General features: G+C 48.3%; 1 protein-coding gene across 6 annotated transcripts in view; it reads left to right on the top strand.

The window, feature by feature from the left end:
* The window catches only part of KDM2B (lysine demethylase 2B), a 118,198-nt gene that overhangs the window by 8,988 nt on the left and 86,677 nt on the right, over positions 1-22,533 (top strand). For all 6 annotated transcript variants that reach the window (XM_073881174.1, XM_073881172.1, XM_025889574.2 and 3 more), the window contains exons 5-6: positions 19,487-19,665; positions 19,849-19,955. In XM_073881174.1, the coding sequence (XP_073737275.1) occupies positions 19,487-19,665; positions 19,849-19,955 (286 nt within the window). The remainder of the gene's footprint in view (positions 1-19,486; positions 19,666-19,848; positions 19,956-22,533) is intronic.

Genomic DNA, 22,533 nt, shown 5'->3' with positions numbered 1-22,533 from the left:
CTTAATCAAAGCCTCAGTTTTCACATCTGCAAAATGGAGCTAGTAGCAGAATCTGCCTCAAAAGAGGATCTTATAAAGAGAATGAATGAAGGCTTAGCATTATGTTGTCTGATGGGTGTTTGGTGAATGGTCCCTGATGTTATTTATTAGAAGGGCAGGATGTGGATCTGATGAGATTTTCTTTATGAGTAAGGATGAAAGCCAGATTCTCAAGTCTGAGGTTCAGACAACATCAGAGTCTTCATAATGATGCTCTTGGCCCTTTTTAGGAACTTAAAAGCCCTTTGCAGTTTTCATTATACTATAGTAATATGCCAGGTGCTCCTTCTCTCTTTGTGCCTCTTTCTTCTGGTTGTCAAAGCAAGAGGACTCAGTTAGATGGTCCCGACATCCTTGTCAGCTCTCGAAAAGTCTAGGATGGCAAAGAAAGTGAGGATAGTAATACCTGCACCCTATCTCTCTTGGCATTTCTGTGAATATCAAATGGATTGATGGGTATTGAAGTGGTTTGTGAAGGTATAGCGTGTTCCGACGTTGGGAGGGGTGCAGTTAGCATGGTGCATTATTATGCCCATTTTATTTTATTTTTAAAAGATTATTTATTTATTTGAGAGATAGAGCGCGTGTGCGAGCATGAGCAGGGGGGAGGGGCAGAAGGAGACAGAGAGAGAGAAGCAGACTCCCTGTTGAGCAGAGAGCCCGATGTAGGACTCAAATCCCAGGACCCTTGGATCATGACCTGAGCTGAAGGCAGACCCTTAACCGATTGAGCTACCCAGCCACCCCTATTATGCCCATTTTAGTCTCTGAGAGTGCACACAGGCTTCTGGTGAGCAGTGAAAGGGCACATACTTCATAGTGACATAAATGGCAGATGTAACTCAAGCTGGCCTAAGCAAAACACTGGCTTAGATAATAAGTTTAGGGTGTGACCTTCAGGCACCTCTTGATCTAGGTGTTCCAAGATCTCGAGAGGTTGACTCTCATTTTTCTGTTCTGCTTCCCTCTTTTGCTTCCTCTTTCTGCTTCATTCTTGGGCAAGCTTCTCCCCATGGGGTGGCAAAGATGGGGAGCCAGGAGCCCCCCGCTTCTATCCAGCCAGCTCAGGTCCTTACTTGCCACCCACCAGTGATTCTATCCAGTGTCTCTGTATTGGCTCTGGCAGGTTTAGCACAACCCCGGTCTGCTGCAGCACAAGCAAGTGATCTGGGAGTGGGGAAGGGGTGACGCTGCAGTGTTGCTGGACGACATAAATATGCCCCTAATGGAAATGGGGGTTCTGCCTTGGAGGGCGGCGTATGGGGCAGTCATTGTGGGATCTCAGCTTCTGTCTTCCAGGTCTCCCTCCCCAGGCCTCGAATCTTGGGAGGCAGCTTTTCGAGAAGGGGCCCACTACTGAGGCCACAGGTTGGGGCTATAGATTCTTCTCTGATGCCCTAAAACCGGCCTTTCTCTATCAGCCCTGTTTATACGCCTTCTGGGAATTCAGGCACCTGGTCTTCGTTCTTAGCTCCTCGCGTTTAAAAACAAAAAAAGGCACTTTCCATTTTTAGGACATTGTACACTTAAAATAAAAGCTTTTTATTGAAGTATAATTTACATATAGAAAAGTGCACATATGGTAACTAAACAGCTTGATTAATTTTAACAAATTCAACATATTATAGTACCTGGTAGCCCAGAATCCTTCTGGTGTTCCCATGCTGTCCCTGCCCTCCACTGTCGCCCTGACTTCTAACAGTGTGGATGAATTTTGCGTGCATTCATACTTTATGACAGTGGAATCCTTATTTTTTTTATTCTTTATTTTTTATTTTATTTTATTTTTTTTAAAGATTTTATTCATTTGACAGAGAGAGACACAGCGAGAGAGGGAACACAAGCAGGGGGAGTGGGAGAGGGAGAAGCAGACTTCCCGCCAAGCAGGGAGCCCGACGTGGGGCTCCATCCCAGGATCCTAGGATCATGACCCGAGCCAAAGGCAGATGCTTAACGACTGAGCCACCCAGGCGCCCCAGACATTCTTTATTTTAACACAGACCATTTAAGTCTTTTTTTTTGTACTTTTGTACTTTTGTACTTGTACTTGAATCACGCAGGTGTCTTCTTGTTGTTTCTGCTTCTTTCGCTCAACTTGGTGTTTATAAGACATCCAGATTGTTGTGTGTAGTTGCAGATGGTTTATTTTCATTGCTGTGGTTTTTTGTTATGTGACTATTTCACAACGTGTTTATTCGTTCTGTTATTAATGGGCTCATGGGTAGCGGCTGGTTTAAGGCTCTATGTTTCGTGCTGCTATAAACACTCTAGAACGTGACTTTTGGGGAACAGAGGGATGCATTTCTGTGGGGCACATACCGGAGAGTGGAATTGCTTGGGTCGCAGGGGATGCGTATATGTTCGGTTTTAGTAGACACTGTCAAGTCATTGCCCACAGGGGTTGGTCTGGTTCTGATTGTGCCACATCCTCACCAAGAGTTTGTGTTTCCATCCTTTCCATTTTAGTCCCGTTGCTGTGTTGGTTTATTACATGGTGGTTTTAGTTTGCCTTTCTTTCCTAATGAAATTGAACTCCGTTGTTCATGTTTGTTTGCTAGTTGGGTATAGTCTTTTGTGAACTGTCTGATCAAGCCTTTTCTCCATTATTTTGAAGCGTTGTCTCCTGTTGAGTGTTAAGATGCATTATTTGCCAGGGCCGCCACAACGAAGTACCACAGACTGGATGATTTAAACAACAGAAATTTATTGGCGCTAGAAGTCCAAGACCGAGGTCTTGTAGGGTTGGTTTCTCCAAAGGCCTCTCTCCTTGGTTTGTAGATGGCTGTAGATGGCTTTTCCTTATGTCTTCATGTGGTCTTCCCTCTCACGCTCTGTAACCTAATCTCTTCTTAGAAGGACGTCAGTCTTGTCGGATTAGGGCCTACCCTAAAGTCCTTATTTTAACTTAATTACCTCTTTAAAGACGGTTCTCAAATACAATTACATTTTGAGGTCCTGGGGGGTTAGGACCTCAACATAGAAATTTTAGGGGATACAATTCAGGCCATAACATAAAGTTTCTTGATATATTCTGGATATGATTATGCATTCCAAAAATCACCTCTTACTTTGTGGGTTGGTTGCCTTTTCACACTCCTTTTTTTTTTTTTTTTAAGATTTTTTATTTATTTAACAGAGAGAGACACAGCAAGAGAGGGAACACAAGCAGGGCGAGTGGGAGAGGGAGAAGCAGGCTTCCCGCGGAGCGGGGAGCCGGCGCGGGGCTCGATCCCAGGACCCTGGGATCACGACCTGAGCCGAAGGCAGTCGCTTAATGACTGAGCCACCCAGGCGCCCCAGACATTCTTTAACACAGACCATTTAAGTCTTTTTTTTTGTACTTGTTTTGTTTCTTGTTTAAGAAATGTTTGCATACTCCAGGGTTGGAAGATGTTCATATGTTTTTCTCAAAAAAGCTTTATTGTTTGAACTTTCACACTGAGATCTATAGTTTATCTGGAATTGACTTTTGTGTTTGGTATGAGATAGGGGTTGAAATTCCCTTTCTCCTATATGGATATCCAGTTGATCCCAGTACCATTATTGAAAAAAACACCTTCTCCCCACGGCACCGAAATATTGTCTTTGTCATAAATCAGGTGACTGCATTTGTGTGGGTCTGTTTCTGGATGCTCTAATGTGTGTGTCTCCCGGACAGCTCCCTGCATCCCACGACCAGTACTCTCAGTCCCAGATAGTTCATTTAAGAAGACTGGGGTATTTTCACGTCTGTGTGCCAGGAACTGGGGGGATAGGGAGACGGGGAAAGAACTCTAGCTGCCTCTGAAGATGCTTTAAACCTTCTGAGAAGACAGATCCATAAAGTGCTGGGTACCTACTCACTCTCCACCATTACGTCGCTGAGGGATGGCTCACGGCCATGGGGTCCTGCATATTATCTCTTTACTGTATTTCTTTTTTTTTTTTTTTTAAGATTTTATTTATTTATTTGAGAGAGAGCGTGAGCTGTGGGGCGGGGCAGAGGGAGAGGGAGAAGCAAACTTCCTGTTGAGCAGGGAGCCTGATGTGGGGCTCGATCCCAGGACCCCGAGATCATGACCTGAGCTGAAGGCAGATGCTTCACCGACTGAGCTACCCAGGCGCCCCTCTTTATTGTGTTTCTCTCTAACGAGGATACCCAAGCTAACAGGTTTTCTTTGGCCCCTTTACTTGAAAAAATCTTCACGACAAACCACCTCATTTACTATTCATTTATTCATCCAGTTATAGTAATCATCACCTATCTTTTACCGTATGTTTACCATATGACCTCATTTTGTCCTTACCAATAATCATATAAATGAAGTGTTACTGTTCACTTTCCTGATGAGGGATCTGAGGCTCAGAGGGAACAACCCACACGGCCTGTGGACGGGTGGTCGAGTTCGGATCTGAACCCAGCCCTGGGTGTTTCCTCACGTTTCTGCTTCTTGACTTTCTCCTCCTCCATGTCTGTGTTGTGTCTGGTGAAGGAGACTCACCAGACATGCACGCGTGCCCTTGATGGGCTGTGCTTAGTAAATTCTCAATCCTTACAAATCAACCACAGCTGACTTGCTTCCAGACCTTTTTTTAAAGTTGGCTTAAAATCATAGACATTTTACATGGTAAACCCCGGAAAAGTTCTTAGAATTCCTCTAGTCTTGCTTTCCCCTTTCACAGGTGGGGAAGACTGAGGCCTGGAGAGAAGTGACTTTTGAGTTGCCCAGACAAGCAGATGGCACCTCAGATTCAAACGTGGGTTGGAATTTCAGCGGTTGGGAGAAGATGATGCTCATAATGCAAACCCAGAGGAAAAGTAGACTTGGGCATGGGGCGGGTTGTGGATGGCCTTCGTTCTGGCCACACTGAATGGAGCTCGGGAGAGACAGACGGTCCGGGAGGCATCCGCCTCACAGAACAGAGATGCACGCAGGGGGAGGTGCAGGAAGTCAGGAGGGCCGAGGCTCCTGAGCCTCAAGGAAGGAGAGTTTCAGAGGGGTTCAGCTGCGTTTCCTTTTTTTTTTCCTCTGTAAGATGAACACCCAGCTCACTGTTTTTTTTGCCGCTATTTCCCTTTTCCTGCAAAGCCAGTGTTTTGTTTTGTTTTGTTTTGTTTTTGTTTTTTTTTAAGCAGAGAGAGAGAGAGACACAGCGAGAGAGGGAACACAAGCAGGGGCAGTGGGAGAGGGAGAAACAGGCTTCCCGCCGATCAGGGAGCCCGACTTGGGGCTCGATCCCAGGACCCCAGGATCATGACCCAAGCCAAAGGGAGACGCTTAATGACTGAGCCACCCAGGCACCCCCAAAGCCCGTGTTCTGAAATCAAAATCTTGACTGTGTTTGGGCCTTGGGGAACTAAACTTGCTTCTGCTCCCTGTTAACCTAATAGGAATCACTCTCTTGTGGGGTAGCTCCTTGGACTGAAGCTACTACATTAGCTACTGCTTCCTGAGATCTTATTATAAGCCAGGGACCTCTCCTGTGTTACTTTGTCAGATCCATGTAGAACTGGATTTCCCACTATCCCCATTCCATCGATGTCAAATTGAGGCTCAGAGTGACTTGTCCACAGTCAGAAAGGTAGTGTGTGGAATTGCTGAGATTTATGCCCATATCCGTTTGACCAAAGAGCTGTTCTCTTAACTTCTGCACAGAACCGTGGCTGGCTTTCCGTGTCCTATAATCCAAAGCTCTTTATTGTTTTTGGCTCAGGTGTCTTGGGTTTTCTTGGCTGATCGCTTTGTTAGTCTGGGTTTGTATCTTCTTCTGCGCATCTGTCTGTGAGGGTCAGGCAGGGTCTAGAACCCAGGGCACAGAGGACCTCCTGGCACTGGATATGTCCTGGGGATAATTTTTGAAGGTTCAATGGTGAGGAACCAGAAGATATCAGTGCTTAGGGAGAACCCGGGAACCTTTGCAGGCATCTTATTTCACAGTGAGGAAACTGAGGCCTAGACCTGGGAAAAGGTTTGTCCCAAGTGGTGTGGACACTCACCACCCCAGGGCCTCCCCTTTCCCTCGTCCCTTCAGTTTGGTACAGTGTCCTTGATAGGACTCCTGCTTTGAAGTTTACAAGGTACTTTCAGTCTTTGTGTGGGTAGGCCCTATTATCCCCACCTTACCGATGAGGAAACGGAGGCCCAGAGAACTCTAGGGCTATACATCCCCAAGGCCTCACTGCTAGGAGATAGCTAAGTGGGCTTTGAACTGTGGCCAGTGCTTTTGCGAATACACACTAACTACCTCTGTGTGAAATGGATGAGGAGATATTTTCAAGGAGCGGAGTAAAAAGCCAATCCAGAAACTTGAGGAAGATAGAGAGGGACAGTGGTGGGCACTCTCCAAAGAGCTGGCTCAGGAGTTTGGGGTCAGTGCCCTTGTATGCTTTATATTAGCGTTCAAGGTGACTTTCAGCAGCCTCTTCCCAGCTCCGAGCCCATGGTTCTTGGAGCTGACGGATGGGGCCTTCAAAGCAAGGGCCATGGGGCCATGGATTAATTTCTGCAGCTGGAATTTGTTGGATGTGTATGTAGCCTGTGAGCCCAGAGAACCAATGAGATGGGAGGAGAGAGAAAGGGAGGGGGGCTGAGCTGCTGGCCTACTTAGGAATGCCAGGCACTGCTCAATGTGGAAAATTTCTCCTGTAACCCATTGACTTCAGGAGTCCGAGAGTTCCAGGGCTCTGGGTCCCTTGCAGGATCCAAAGGGCAGCTTGTCCCTGTCACCTGCTCCAGGGATGGCTGCTCCCCAGTGCGTGGAGGGCCACATTCCATTCTTAGCACTGATCTGTCCCTTCTGTCCCTTGGGGGCACATGCCTCCTCCCAGAGCTTCCTGCTCAGACACCTGGCACTTATGCTCAGCTCTCCTTTGCCATCAGTGGCAGACCAGACTGGGAACCTGCAAAGATGGAGGCTAATTCTTAAACTCCCAGCTCAGACTGAAAAGGACTGGCAGGCTCCAGAGTCCCCAGTGACCCCTGGGGCAAGCCTCTGGGTCTCCTCCCCTGCCGACTTCTTCCCAGTTCACGTTTAAGGGATCTGATCTGAGTGTATGAGAACTAGGCTAAACATTGGCATGTCAGTCCTGGAAGAGGACCTAAAAAAGACCTAACCCAGTGGTTTTCAAAGGGAAATCCCTGGAAACCGGATCTGGGTTCTGAGCATCATCAACCCTCCCCCCCGCCCCGCTTCAACCTGAGCTGCCTGTTTTTATTTATGCCTTTGGCTCTTGTCAAAGCTTCTGTTTGAAGAAAGAGTTCTATGGTGGTGAAAACAGAAGTATAAAGGTCAGTTCTTGCTGGCTTTGCACACGAGGCAACTGAGGCCTGGAGTGGGGTCAGTGAGGGTTACTGGGGCTGGAACTCAGTCCAGGGCTCTTGGCACTGTCCCGGGTGCCCCTGAGGTACCCACTGCTCATTGCGTGGCCTCCTGTGGGCTGTCACTGACCGAGGAACAAACAAGCCAGGCACCGTGCCTCCAGCGTGGTTCTTCCAGAGAAAATAAAAGACCCTGTTGTGGGGCTGTGTCTTCAGGGTTAAACTCAAAGTGCCTGAGAAGTCCATCTACAGGGCAGGCAAAAGAGCTCCCTTTCCCTGTCTGTCTGGTCGGGACACCTCTTCGTTTCCCAGGCGTGGCGAAGTGTGTTGCAGACCCTACCATGTGCCAGACATTGTGTTGGGCTCTCTTGCATCAACGGGCCCCTTTTGCAAATAAACACCCTCCAAGTCTAGAAAGGGTAAATGAGGCCCCTCAAGCCACGGAGCTAGTAACAGAGCTGGGATTTATAAAAATACTTTTTGCTGGAGAGAATTTTAAAAAGTCATGAGTAGACAGAAAGTAATAATGAATCCCCATGGCCCCAACCCCTGACCCCAACAGCTGCCCCTTCCATACCTCCATCTACTTCCTATCCTCCTGCAATGTTTCAGGCATAGCTAGGCATCATACCATTTCATCCGTAAAGTTTTCAGGATATAGTTCTAAACAAGAAGGGATTTTTAAAACCATAGTCACAATAGTGTTATCACACCTAATCTTTTAAAAACAGTAATTCACTGGGGCGCCTGGGTGGCTCAGTCGGTTGAGCGGCTGCCTTCGGCTCAGGTCATGATCCTGGGGTCCTGGGATCGAGCCCCACGTCCGGCTCCCTGCTCAGCGGAGGGCCTGCTTCTCCCTCTCCCTCTGCCTGCCACTCTGCCTACTTGTGCTCCCTGTCTATCTGTCAAATAAATAAATAAAACCTTTTAAAAAAACAAAACAAACAAACAAACAGTAATTCCTTAAAATGAGTAAATATCAGGGACACCTGGCTGGCTCAGTCAGTAGATCATGCAACTCTTGATCTTGGGGTTGTGAGTTCAAGCCCCACGCTGGGCGTGGAGCTTACTTAAAAAAGGAAAAGAAAAAAAAAAAGAAAATAATTAAAAAAATAAAGTGAGTAAATATCCATATTTATTGTGCAAATGTCCTGTTTCATATTAGCATACATGTTACTTTTTTCTTTTCTTTTGCGGGTTCTGTGAGTCAGAATGTAAATATGGTCCTTATGCTGTGATTGGTTATGATGTCTTTTAAGTCTCTTATAATCTCGGGGCACCTGGGTGGCTCAGATGGTTAAGCGTCTGCCTTTGGCTCAGGTCATGATCCCAGGGTCCTGGGATCGAGCCCCACATCGGGCATTTGGCTCAGCGGTGAGCCTGCTTCTCCCTCTCCCCCTGCTCATGCTCTCTCTCTCTCTCTGTATCTCTGTGTCTCAAATGAATAAATAAAATCTTAAAAAAAAAAAAAGTCTCTTATAATCTCTGGGCCCTCCCACCATCTCCAGCCAATCTGAAGTTGGATTGTCTGACCTGTAGGATTTTTCCATTGTCTGGATTTTGCCGATAGCATTCCCTTGGAGTGGTTTGTGTTCCTCTGTCCTCTGTACTTTCTGTAAGTTGGCAGTCGGATGTAGATGCTTGATCAGATTCAGAGTCTGTCTTTCTCTCCGCATAAAAATGCACTCATTCATTCATTCATTCACTCACTCATTCATTCTTCTTAGCATGACTACTTCATAGATGATGTTCTAATCTTCCATCAGGAGACACATAATGTCAGGTCATCTCTCTCGCTGTCTGTGTGATGTTAGCAGGCATTGATGTTTGATGTATAGCTTCATTATTGTGTTAGAGGCTGCAAAGTGGCGATGGTCTAATTCGATCATCCTTTGTCATTTGTTGGCTGGAATACACCTGGAGAGACACTCCCCCTCATCTGCTGTTTGTTTCAGGGCTGGCCCTTATCTCAGACTCCTAAGCCAGTGGTCGCTTCGACCATCATTCTGCCTCCCTAGGACGTGCATTATCAATTCTCTACCTCTCGCTGCCACCTGGGGGCTGGAACCCAGCAGAGTTTAATTTTACGGGTACTAGTACATTTGTGTTTTCCTGGGGGTTTATGTTTATGGAGCCCAGGCACCTTCCCCCTCCCTTTCTTCCCACTTCCACCCCTGCCATAGACTGTGGCTTCCAGGACACCTGGGGAGCTGGACGGAGCTCCCTGCACACCAAGAAAGCTATTCTTAGAACCAAGTGTCTCGACCTTCCGCTCCAGATATAGTCACTCAGTCTCTCCCACCCTTGGGCCTCTTCCCTGCACACCTTTACTCCCCTGTCAGTCCCAGCTGCTCCTCACCGCTCTGACTACTCCAGGCTTTGACTTCCCTTTTCATCTGAGGACGGGGCAGGCCGAGGTGGGGCCAGCTGGGGACGTGCACCTGGCTAAGAGCAGAGGGAAACGAGGGTGCATCGAGAGCCTGGGGGATTGTGATGGGGGTGCTGGAAGCCTGGTTTGTGTTCAAAAAAGAAAGAACAGGCCTCTCTCACCCACATCCTTCTGTGTTCAGCAACGGTTGTCCCCCCGGTGGGGCTCCTGCCTGCTCAGGATTTCCAGATGCTTTCTTTCCAGGTTGGGGGGCTTTATCTTCTCTAGCGTGGAGAGGGTTACACATACCCACCTCCAGGCACCTCCAGGTCATTTCTCCAGTTCCACTGTAATTTATATGTGAGGTCATATGTCACATGCTATGAAGAACATATGATGGAAAAACACCCGATGTGATTTATTCATTCCACAAATATTTACTGAGCTCCTGCTATGTGCCAGGCTCTCCGTTCTAGATCCGTGGGTTAGAGTAGTGAGCAAGACTGACAAGACTCTTGCCCTCACGATGCTTATAGTGTCATAGGGGGGAGAGACAAGAAACAAGCTGACAAAGATCTAGGATGAAGTGGCATGATGTCACCCATGGATGACATTTTCTTCTTGTGAAGCTTCTTGTCAACTGCACAGTTTAGTTATACAGCGTGCCTGTCCTGTAACACCTTGAACTGGGCCCTGTGGGGAGGCCAGGGGTGGGTTAGCCCTTCTCTGCCTTCAGGGATATTTATGGAGCCCTGTGGGGGTTACCCAGTCATTTTCTGGTCAGCCTTCCTTCTTGTTTGCTGGGGCTGCCATGGCACCACAACCCACGTGGCTTAAAACCACAAAAATGTATTCTCTCACCGTCCTGGAGGCCAGAAGTCTGAAATCAAGGTGTTGGCAGGGCTGGGCTCCCTCGGAAGGCTCTAGGTGAGAATTCTTCAGAGCCTCCTCCAGCTTCGGGTAGCTGCTGGCTTCTCTGACGTTTGTTGGCTTGTGGCTACATGGTTCCATTGTCTGCCACCATCTTCATGTGGCTGTGTTCCCTATGTGTGTATCTCTGTCCAAGTTTCCCTTGTCTTATAAGGACACTGGAATTGGCTGAGCATCCACCTTCATCCACTCTGACCCCATTTTAGCTTGATCACAACTGCGAAGACCCTATGTACCAGTACCCATAACATTAAACTCTGCTGGGTTCCAGCCCCCAGGTGGCAGCGAGAGGTAGAGAATTGATAACGTACTTCCTAGGGAGGCCAGAATGACCACTGGCTTAGGCCCCCAGAGAGGGCCTGTTCATAGGTGTCTGGGGTTAGGACTTGAACATCTCTTTTGGGGGACACGGTTCAACCACAAGAGCCCTCGAGGTAAGCCTATTAGTGGGATAGAGGGAAGTAAAGTTAGGCCCGGGTTGGGGGTGGCCAACGCCGAACTGTGCCATCTATGCTTCCAGCGTTTTATATGGGTCACCTCAGTTGACTCCATACTTTTGGGTTTTTTGTTTGTTTGCTTTTGTTTTTATCTTTTTTTTTAAAGATTTATTTATTTTAGAGAAAGAGTGAGCATGAGCAGGAGGGGCAGAGGGAGAGGAAGAGAGAGACTCTCCAGCTGACTCCAGGCTGAGCGAGGGGCCTGATGCAGGGCTCGATCTCATGACCCTGAGATCATGACCTGAGTCGAAATCAAGAGTCGGGTGCTTAAGCCAACTGAGCCACCCAGGTACCCCCATATTTTGTTTTTTTTTTAATTTAAATTAAAATTATTTAAAAAATATATTATGGGCGCCTGGGTGGCTCAGTTGGTTGGGCGACTGCCTTCAGCTCGGATCGTGATCCTGGAGTCCCGGGATCGAGTCCCACATCGGGCTCCCTGCTCGGCAGGGAGTCTGCTTCTCCCTCTGACCTTCTTCCCTCTTGTGCTCTCTATCTCTCATTCTCTCTCTCTCAAAAATAAATAAATAAAATCTTTAAAAAAATATATTACGATTTTTTCCAAAACTAGTTTTTTTTTCTAAAAATTTTTTTTTTTAAAGATTTTATTTATTTATTTGAGAGAGAGAGTGAGAGAGAGAGAGCACATGAGAGGGGGGAGGGTCAGAGGGAGAAGCAGACTCCCCGCTGAGCAGGGAGCCCGATGCGGGACTCGATCCTGGGACTCCAGGATCATGACCTGAGCCGAAGGCAGTCGCTTAACCAACTGAGCCACCCAGGCGCCCCTAAAAATTTTTTAAAAGTAATCTCTAGGGGCTCCTGGGTGGCTCAGATGGTTAAGCGTCTGCCTTCGGCTCAGGTCATGATCCCGGGGTCCTGGGATGGAGCCCTGCATCAGGCGAGCCTGCTTCTCCCTCTCCCTCTGCCTCTCCCCCTGCTCATGCTCTCTCTCTCTCTCTGTATCTCTGCATCTCAGATGAATAAATAAAATCTTAAAAAGAAAGTAATCTCTACACCCAATGTGGGGCTCAAAGTTACAACCCCAATATCAAGAGTTGCACACTCTACCAATTGAGCGAGCCAGGCACCCCTCCCAAGACTGTTTTTTTTTAAAAGATTTTATTTATTTATTTGACAGAGAGAGACACAGCCAGAGAGGGAACACAAGCAGGGAGAGTGGGGGAGGGAGAAGCAGGCTTCCCGCAGAGCAGGGAGCCCGATGCAGGGCTCAATCCCAGGACCCTGGGATCATGACATGAGCCGAAGGCAGATGCTTAACAACTGAGCCACCCAGCCACCCTTACTGAACTAGATTTAAAAAAAAATTTTTTTTTTAAAGATTTTATTTATTTATTTGAGAGAGAGCGAGCACGAGCAGAGGGGGAGGGGCAGAGGGAGAAGCAGGCTCCCCACTGAGCAGGGAGCCCAACATGGGGCTCAATCCCAGGACCCTGGGATCATGCTTAACCGACTGAGCCACCCAGGTGCCCCAAATTTACCCAGTTTTAAGGGGGATTTTTTAGAACTAGATTGGGGTTGTTGGTTTTTTTTTTTTTAATTTTTTTATTATAGTCTTCGATTTGGGTTGTATATAAGTTAGCATCGTACATAAAACCAACTTTATGGAATAGTATTGATGTGATGACCTACCATATTAAGGTTGTCAAAATTGTACATTTATTTATTTATTTTAAAAATATTTTATTTATTATTTGAGAGAGAGTGAGAGTGAGAGAGATCACAGAGGGAGAGGGAGAAGCAGACTCCCTGCTGAGCGGGGAGCCCGATGCAGGGCTCCATCCCAGGACCCTGGGACCGTGACCTGAGCTGAAGGCAGATGCTTAACCAACCAACAACCCAGGCGCCCCTACAATCTTGTCATTTGAGATTGGTAGCGCCAGGGAGCTGTGGCTTGCATGCAAATTTTTAACTTCTGTGCAGTGAGATGCTGCGGCATGTTTGGTCCCTTAAAACCCTTTCATTTGCCTCTAGCATCAGTTTTCTGAATATTGAAATCGATTTTTAAATGAAAAGCAATGGTTTTTTTCACAACTGTGTTTTGAGGGAGGTGGTTTTATCTCCGTGTTGCCGATGAGGACGTTGGGGTACTTTGCCTAAAGATCTCATGCAATGGAGAGAGACTGGAACCTGAAACATCTGAGGACTTTGATCCATTTTTGTGTGTGGAATGTACTATATATGCTGAGAAGTTTAAAGAAAAATGATAAGACGAGCGCCTGCCACCCACGTTCCCGTGTGACCCTCCGGCCCCAGAGGTGGCCGTTGTCTTGTGTTGGGCCATAACAAGGTACCACAAACTGAGTGGCTTAAAACTACAGAAACTTATTCTCTCAGTTTCAGAAGCCAAAGTCCAAAATCGAGGTGGTGGCTGCATTGGTTCTTCCTTCTGGAGGCTCTGAAGGAAACTCCGGCCTTGCCTCTTCCAGCTTTGGTGACTCCAGGCATTCCAGCGGCTTATAGGCACATTACTCTTTCCTTCTGGCTTTCACTTGACCTTGACCTTCTTCTAAGGACACTAGTGATTGGATTTAGGGCCCACCTTCCCTCCAGGATGATCTCCTCTTGAGATCCTTACATTAATTACCTCTGTAAAGACCCTTTTTCCAAATAAGGTCCTATTTAAAGGTTCTGGGTAAATCTTTTGGAGGGTCACCATCCCACTACCATCCTGAATTGTGTTTATCATTTCCTGGGCTCTCTTTAGCATTTCCCACCTGTGCCTGCATCCCTAAGCCCTAACGAAGTTGTGAGGAACTGAGCCCATGCACACACCGAGCACCCAACACCTCCTTATGGGGAGGGAAGGGTACTGTGGGCAGTTTGTGAAGGCTCTGTGGAGAGAGGAGCTGGAACAGTCCACGACCCAAGCTCCTGATCCACAAGGAAGGGAGAGACTCACACAAGAAACAATTAGGTAAAAGGAGAGAGAGAGAGTTTGCAAGAAATGAAGTTCTTGTTCTACTCAGATTGGAGGAAGTATATGAGATTTAAAGTACTGTCTTACGTGGCTTTGAAAAATAATTTATTTTTTATTTTTTTAGAGATTTATTTAGGGGCGCCTGGGTGACTCAGTTGGTTAAGCCTTTGGCTCAGGTCATGATCCTGGAGTCCTGGGATCTGAGTCCCACAACGGGCTCCCTGCTCAGCAGGGAGTCTGCTTTTCCCTTTGACCCTCCCCCCTCTCGTGTCTGTCTCATTCTCTCTCTGTCTCTCAAATAAATAAATAAATAATCTTAAAAAATATTTATTTGAGAGAGAGAGAGAGAGAGCATGCACAGGGCGGGGGGGAGGGAGAGAGAGAATCTCCAGCTGACTCCCCGCTACGCTTGGAGCCTGACACATCATGACCTGAGCTGAAATTAAGAGTTGGATACTTAATTGACTGAGCTACCCAGGCACCCCAGAAAAATAATTTGTTGAGGTGAAATTCATATAACATAAAATTAATTATTTTAAGTTATATGATTCAGTGGCATTTAGTGCCTTCACAGTGTTGGGCAACTATTACTTCTCTGTTGGTTCTAAAAACATTCTCATCACCTGAAAGGAAACTCCTCCCACCTTAGGACTCCTCTTTCCTGTCCCCCAGCTCCTGGCACCCACTAATCTACTTCCAGTCTCTATGGATTTACCTATTCCAGACATGGCCTATAAATGGCTTCATGCAACATGTGATCATTGGTGACTGGCTTCTTTCACTCAGCATCATGTTTTTGAGCTTCATCTGTGTTGTAGCATGGATCGGTACTACATTCCTTTTTATGGCTGAATACTTGACATTTATTTATTTAATTTGTAACATTTTATTTATTTGTCAGAGAGAGAGAGAGCACAAGCACGGGGAGTGGTGGCAGAGGGAGAGGGAGAAGCAGGCTCCCCGCTGGGCAGGGAGCCCGATGCGGGGCTCAATCCCAGGACCCTGGGATCATGACCTGAGTTGAAGGCGGATGCTTTACGGACTGAGCCACCCAGGTGTCCCAATGTATATTTTTTTAAAAGTTATTATTTTAATTCCAGTTAACATGCAGTGTTATATTAGCTTCAGGTGTACAATACAGTAATTCATTATAATTTACATTTCTTAATATTTGTTTTTTAAGTTGATGGGGAACTTTTTTTTTTTTTTTACGTAATCTCTACACCCAAGGTGGGGCTCGAACTCACGACCCCAAGATCAAGAGTTGCACTCTCTGCTGCCTGAGCCAGCCAGGCACCCCCAGTTGAGACTTTTGAAAGAAGTTACTTTTAGAAAAACCAACTTTGTTGGTTATTTAGTGCCTGAGTTTTTGTGTTTAATAACATCTTTATTGAGACATAATTCCTATACCATATAATTCAAGTATTTAAAATGTTTGATTCAGTGGTTTTTCATCTGACCACAGAGTTGGGCAAACATTGCCACAGTCAGTTTTAGGACATTTTCATCACCCTACCCATAAAACATCCATAACCATTTAGCCATCCTTATCGTGTTTTAGGATCTTTTTTTTTTTTTTAAGATTTTATTTATTTAACACAGAGAGATCACAAGTAGGCAGGCAGGCAGAGGGAGAAGCAGGCTCCCTGCCAAGCATGGAGCCCGATGTGGGACTCTATCCCAGGACCCTGGGATCATGACCTGAGCCGAAGGCAGACGCTCAACCAACCGAGCCACCCAGGCGCCCCTCATGTTTTAGGATCTTAAGTAGTCAGTCCATTGGACTGGCCGGCAGAGATTTAAGTGGCTTTGACTTTGTTTCTACTGCTTCACTTTCTCCACCTGTAATTATAGATGAAATCGGCCAACTCGGTAACACTACCTGCCTGCAAGTGCTTCATGGAAGTGGTTCATGTACCATGATCTCATTTAAGGCTTAGATCAACCCCATGGGCTAGCTACTATTTTTGTCCCCAGGTCACCGATGGGGAAACTGATACTCAGAGAAGCTAAGAGGCCCGAGGCCCAGCTGGGATTTGAACTATAAAGTCTTACCTTAACTTTGTTGTGTTGATAGGGGCGACTGAGCTCCACTTTTCAGTGCTGACTTGCATGAGCCTCTAGGGCTGTGACTCCCACATCTACCTGTCCAGCAGTCCTTCCACAGGGGGCTTCGCAAATGGGACCTTGTGCAGGGTTAGGGAGGAGAGGCAGGGGGAGGTGGGAGGCTGGTCAGAGAGGGGCGAGGGTTTGGGTGCCTGTTCTCTTCTCCCCTCCTGCACTGTAATAGCAGGCTCTCTGCCAACTGGGCTTCCCAGAAAAGCTGAGCAGAGCCCACCTGTTCCAGGAGCCCTGGTTAGGAAGGAGCCAGTGCTGTCCAGAGTAGGCCAGAATTTCCAACAAAGTTCAGGGATGCCCCCTGGTGGATCTGCACTCCCTACGCAAAAAACAAAGCTGTGTTCCCTGTCTTCCCAGGATCTGTGAGGTCAGGAGCCAGTCAGTGAGGGCAGGGATCTTTTTTTCCACCAGAGCATGTGATCTAGAGTCAGTATTGCATTGGGCAGGGGTAGGAGTTGGGGGGATAGGAACCTGGGCTGTGGATTAGATTGAATTGGCTTCAAATTCTAGTTCTGTTACTCATTCACTGGGCATTTTGGGTCTAGTTAGTTGTCTAAGCCTCAGTTTCTCATCCATCAAATGGGTATAAGTGAAGTTCTGCCTCACAGAACCACAATTAGCTTAAGACAACCTGCGTAGAGAGCTTGCCTGTGCTCTGTAAACATTAGCCCTTCTAATTGGTAGAGTATGTTCTGGAGGACTTGAGCCAATCCCATCATCTCTAGGGCATTGTTTGCCCCATTTATTAAGACAGGGACAGTCCTACCTTGCTTCTGGGTGGTTGTAAAAATTAGGTATTTAGTCCAAAAGATAGTAACAGCCAAGGTCTCATACGTGCATAAAGGGTTACTTTTATTATTCAGTTCCTGTGACGTGAAAGGCACTGTGTATTTATTCAACAAATATTGACCCAGGGCCTATTACAGGGCAGGCTCTGTGCACAGAGCTGGGTATAGAGCACTGAACCAGATGGGAATATTATTCACATCAGCGTGTAAGTTCCATGAGGATTTTGTCTAGTTCAAGGATTGGCAAACTTTCTCTGTAAAGATCTAGAGAATAAGTATTTTGGGCTTTGCCGGCCGTTCAGTCTCCTGTTGGCCACACAGCTCAGCTGGTGTAGTGTGAAAGCAGCGTGTGAACCAGCGTGTGGCTGGGTGCTAATAAAACTTTATATGTGGGCCCAGAGATTTGAGTTTTGTATCATTTTCATATCACGAAGTGGTCTTCTTTGGATTTTTCCCCCCATCCTCCACCACTTAAAAATGTAAAAACTAGGGCGCCTGGGTGGCTCAGTCGGTGAAGCATCTGCCTTCAGCTTAATGATGTCAGGGTCCTGGGATCGAGCCCCATGTTGGGCTCTCTGCTCAGCGGGGAGCCTGCTTCTTCCTTTCCCTCTCCTGCTCCCCCTGCTTGTGCTCTCTTGCTCTCCCTGTCAAATAAAAATAAAACAAAACAACACGTAAAAACCATCCGAAGCTCATGGGCCGTACAAAAACAGGCGCTGTGGGGGGGCCAGATTTGCCCACAGGGCCGTCATTTGCTGTCCCCTGTTTGCTTAGTTTGCTCTTTGTTCTTGGAGTACCTTTGAACAAGGTTCTGGTTCTTCTCTTTCTTTCTTTCCTCTGGTTTACACATCTCTTCTACTTTCCTCTTCTTTTTTTAAGTAGGCTTCATGCCCAGCATGGAGCCGCATGTGGGGCTTGAACTCATGCACCTGAGACCAAGACCTGAGCTGAGATCAAGAGTCGGACGCTTACCCGACTGAGCCACCCAGGCGCCCCTGGTTTACACATTTCTAAGTTTCCATGGACCATATATTTGTCATTGAGCTAATGGGGAATTGAGGTCTTCCCTTACCAGATGGCAGGCTTCTCATCCCAGTCATGATGCTTATTTTGTGTCCTGACAGACAGGAGGTGGCCGCTTTCATCATAAATCACCATGAATTTGGCAATCTGCTCTGTGTCTGTCTCCTCCCCTTTCACAGCCCTTCCACTGAACTTTGGTTGTTCCTTCTACATTGGCTGAAGTTCTGGAGCTATTATTCCCATCTTATAGATGGGGAAGAAGAGTCCCCGGAAGGGTTGTGATTTCCTTGAAGGCTTGTTTTTTATTTTGTTTTGTTTTTGTTTTTGAGAGAGAGAAAGAGAGCGAGGTGTGGGGGAAGGGGCAGAGGGAGAGGGAGAGAGAGAATCTTAAGCAGGCTCCATGCCCAGCATAGAGCCCGAAGCGGGGCTCGATCTCATGACCCTGAGATCATGACCCGAGCCGAAATCAAGAGTTGGACGTCCAACCAACTGAGCCACCCAGGCGCCCCACCTTGAAGCTTCGTTAGTTGCTGGTGGTCCCAGGACTAGCACTGAACGTTCCTGTCTCCCAGTCCCAAGGTGGTTTCCTTCTCTCTGGGAAGCAGTGGGAGGCACGCAGATCACTCCTTTTAGTTCAGTGGTCGTTCATATGAGAAGTCCTATGTCACATACTGTACAGGACAGCCAACATTCATCATTTATTTGTTCTGTAAATAGGTACTGAGCTCCCACTCTGTGACAGGCTCTGTGTAGATACTTGGGACGAAACAGTGAGCAAGACAGACAGGACTTCTGCCCTGGTGACAGTTACAGAATAGTAGGGAAAAAAGACCACAAAACAGACAAACATATTTAGGAATTGTGATTAGTGCCAAGGAATAATGGGGGGACCCATGCATTTATGCATCAGACACTGGGCCATGGAGTTCCATGAGCATCATCTGATTTAATCCTCACAACTAGCCTCTGAAAGGAGGTGGGTGGATAAAGACACAGAGGTTCAGAGAAGCCCAAGCAATTTTCCTGGCCTCACAGACTGGGGAGGGAGGCGACCAAACAGCTAATTTTCTGTGGAAATAAGGGCTATCTTATTGCTGTGAATAAACAGAAAGGCCTTGAGGGCCATGCTAAGAGAATCTTCGGTAGGCAGTGGGGAGCATTGAAGGTTTGAAGCAGAGAGAGGAGTGTCCGTGTCAGGTCTCTGTTTTAGAAAGCTCACGCAGGCAGCTCCGTGGAGGATGGATGTGGGGGGAGCCTGGGGACCCTGTAGGAAGTTCTGAAGGTCGTCTTGGACTGGACCAGCGTGGAGGCCGTGGTGGTGGAGGGAAACAGATGGATTGGAGAGAGAGTCAGTAAGGAAAACCGACAGGACCAGGTAATAGAGCAGACGTGGCATACGGGTGGGGCGGGTTTTGTTGATGGGGATCCCAAGTGGCGTCTGGCTCCTGAGCCACCAGGAGCCACCAGCGTGTGGATTCTACCCCTAGGTAGCCGGCGGCTGGTGGATGTGATGGATGTGAACACCCAGAAGGGCACGGAGATGAGCATGTCCCAGTTTGTGCGGTACTACGAGACGCCTGAGGCCCAGCGGGACAAGCTGTACAATGTCATCAGTCTTGAGTTCAGCCACACCAAGCTGGAGCACCTGGTCAAGCGTCCGACTGTGGTAGGGCCCCCCCGGCCGCGGTCCCCTCCCCGACCCGTGCCCCCTCCCCTCCTCGCCCGGCTTCTCCTGCTGCCCAGGCTCGAGGCCAGCCCGTGCCAGCCCCAGGGAAGGGCAGGTGGTGAGAGGGGCCCAGCAGAAGGGCACCCCCCAGACAAGAAGTGCTGACGGTGGTCTGGCTTTCAGGTAGATCTGGTGGATTGGGTGGACAACATGTGGCCCCAGCATCTGAAGGAGAAGCAGACAGAAGCCACGAATGCCATCGCCGAGATGAAATACCCGAAAGTGAAGAAGTAAGACTGGCTGGCTAGTGGTGGGAGCTGGGCAGGCAGGGGTGTGGGGCGGGGGTGTCTCACAGCCCTGCGGGCACTGCTAGCATGTGAGGGATATGGGGGTCCTTGGCATGGGCAGCCTGGCATCTTGTTGCCTCAGAACGCCGGGGCTCTGCCTTCCCCATCCAGATGGGCCTTCGGCCTCCCTGCTGACTCTCCCCAAGGGATGTGATCGGAGCAGGGAGGAAGAATAACGGGGCCATCTCTGCGTGCATGTGCGTGCTTGCCTTACCTTTATCTCCTCCCGCCAAGGGACAGCACGTCCTGGGAACGGACATCTTCAGAAAGACCAGCTCACTGTGAACACTTTGCTTTTGCCGGGGGATGGGGAGGGGGGTCTGGAGTTCTTTTGCTCCTTGCTGTGGAGACCCAAGGCTTTTCCCAAACAAAGTGCAAGGGCTACTTACTCATCAAACACTCCTTAGACGGTGTCTCCACGCAGCAGGTGGGCTCTGGGCTGGGAAGGTGGCTGCATCCAATTGCAGGGACATCACTACATGTGGACCAGTAAGTCCTGAGACCCATTGTTTTAACTTGGGCAGAGGCACCTAGGATCCCCTCCACTTTCTAGAATTTCAGTAACAGACCCTTGGGACCCTTGGGGCTACCTTAGGGCTCTCGCCACCTCAGGCCATCTGTGTTTCCGTCTCTGAAACGGGAAGGAGATGCTGGTTGTCCCGGGCAGGACTGCTGCTCTGGGCTTCCTGGAAGAGTTGGCCCTGGTGGCTCCGAATCCATTAGCATCTCTCTGCTCAGCTCTGTTGCCAGGAGTGCCCCCAGGAGCTTGAAGGCTGTGAGCTTTTCATTCACTCCACCCTTCATTCAGGGTGGAGTGAATGCAGACTCGGTGCCAGGCTGTGTAAGGGAGGCCAGTGTGCTGGCCCTGAGCTTCTCAAGGCTTTGCTTTCAAGCTCTCTCTTTCTTTAATTATTTCTCAGGCATTTTTCCTCCCCTTGAAGCTGAAGCTCCTTACATCCATTGGGTCTGGGCCTACATCAAACACAAAGAGTGGGCTTAAGGTGGGGAGGGTGGGAGGGTTTTCAGTTCTGTTCCTTTCCCATTTGATCGCGGCAAAATTTCTGGAGCCCCTGGGATGGGGAAGTAAAAGATGAACCAGCCTTACTTCCTGGAGAGTGTGCCCTAAAACACACGGGATGAGGTGCAACTCTCATCTCAGGACACAGGCTCCTGGGAGGGGAGTAGGGAGAGGAGGAATCCTTTCTGGCTGGTGGCCTTGGGAGGTCCTCTTGGAGGGGACATTGGACATGGGCTTTAAAGGATAGAGGAGACAGGAGGGCTGTGGGGAGGGATGGGGGTAGTGAAGTGCCAAGGGCTTTGAAGGACTCATGAGGGAAGAGCCGAAGGAAAGCGTGTGGGACTCAGAAGATTAGTTAAGGGCAGATCACAGCGCTCATTGGTTGATTGGGTGATTGATTCATTCATTCAGCATGTGTATTAAACATCTGACTGGTGCTGGGCACCGGGCACACCGTGAGGAGAAATCCAGATCAGAGCTTACAGTCTCTCAGGAGACAGACGTTCATCCAACAATCAGAGAAACAAATGGAAATTTGCAGCCGTGTTAAGGCCACGAGGCAGAGATCCACGGTGCTGGAGGAGTGTGTACCAGCGTACTCGTCACGGAGGGCAGGGCAGGTATCCCCAGGATGGGGTCTGAAGAGAGAGGGGTTACTTAGGAGAAGAGCCCTGGGAAGCTTTCCTGGCTGCATGTGGAGAGCCTGGTGGGATGGTTAGGAAGGGCAGGGAGAGGGGCGACAGGTAGGCCTGCTGAAGGAAGGTTGGTGAGGCTGGAATAGAGCAAGGGAAGGGGGCAGTGGGTGCAGGATGGTGGCTGAGCCAGGCTGATCAGGGCCCCGTGTGCCATAGTGAAGGGTCTGTGTTTCTCCTAAGAGCAGTCGGAAACCTCTGTGAGTTTTTTTTTTTTTTAAGATTTTTTTTATTTGACACAGAAAGCAAGGGAGGGAGAGAGCCCAAGTAGGGGGAGTAGAAGAGGAAGAGGGAGAAGCCAGATCCTCGCTGAGCAGGGAGCCCGATGTGGGACTCAATCCCAGGACCCCGGGATCATGACCTGAGCCGAAGGCAGATGCTCAACTGACTGAGCCACCCCCAGGCGCCCCAAGATCCTTTTTTTAAGATTTATTTATTTATTTATTTGAGAGAGAGAATGAGCACGCTCGAGCGGGGGGAGGAGGGGCAGAGGGAGAGAGAGAATCTCAAGTAGACTCCCTGCTGAGCACGGAGCCTAATGCGGGGCTTGATCGCATGACCCTGAGATCACCACCAGAGCGAAATCAAAAGTCGGTTGCTCAACTGACTGAGCCACCCAGGAGCCTGTCTCCATGAGAGTTTAAGCAGAGAGGGATGTGTTCAGATTTGCTTTCTGCAAGTTCTGCTGAGCTGGGAGTGGAGTGGTGCATCATCTCTATGAGGGCAAATGATGGGGCAGGAGGGAGCTGGGGACAAATGGCACATGTATCTAGGAAGGTAAAATAGCGCTGGGGGACATCGATTTCAATTA

Source organism: Callorhinus ursinus, unplaced genomic scaffold (assembly GCF_003265705.2).
Source record: "Callorhinus ursinus isolate GAN/ISIS: 27379988/994484 unplaced genomic scaffold, GSC_fseal_2.0 scaffold41, whole genome shotgun sequence".
In the NCBI taxonomy this organism is placed as follows: Eukaryota; Metazoa; Chordata; class Mammalia; order Carnivora; family Otariidae; genus Callorhinus; species Callorhinus ursinus.
This window is presented reverse-complemented; position numbering and strand designations above follow the sequence as displayed.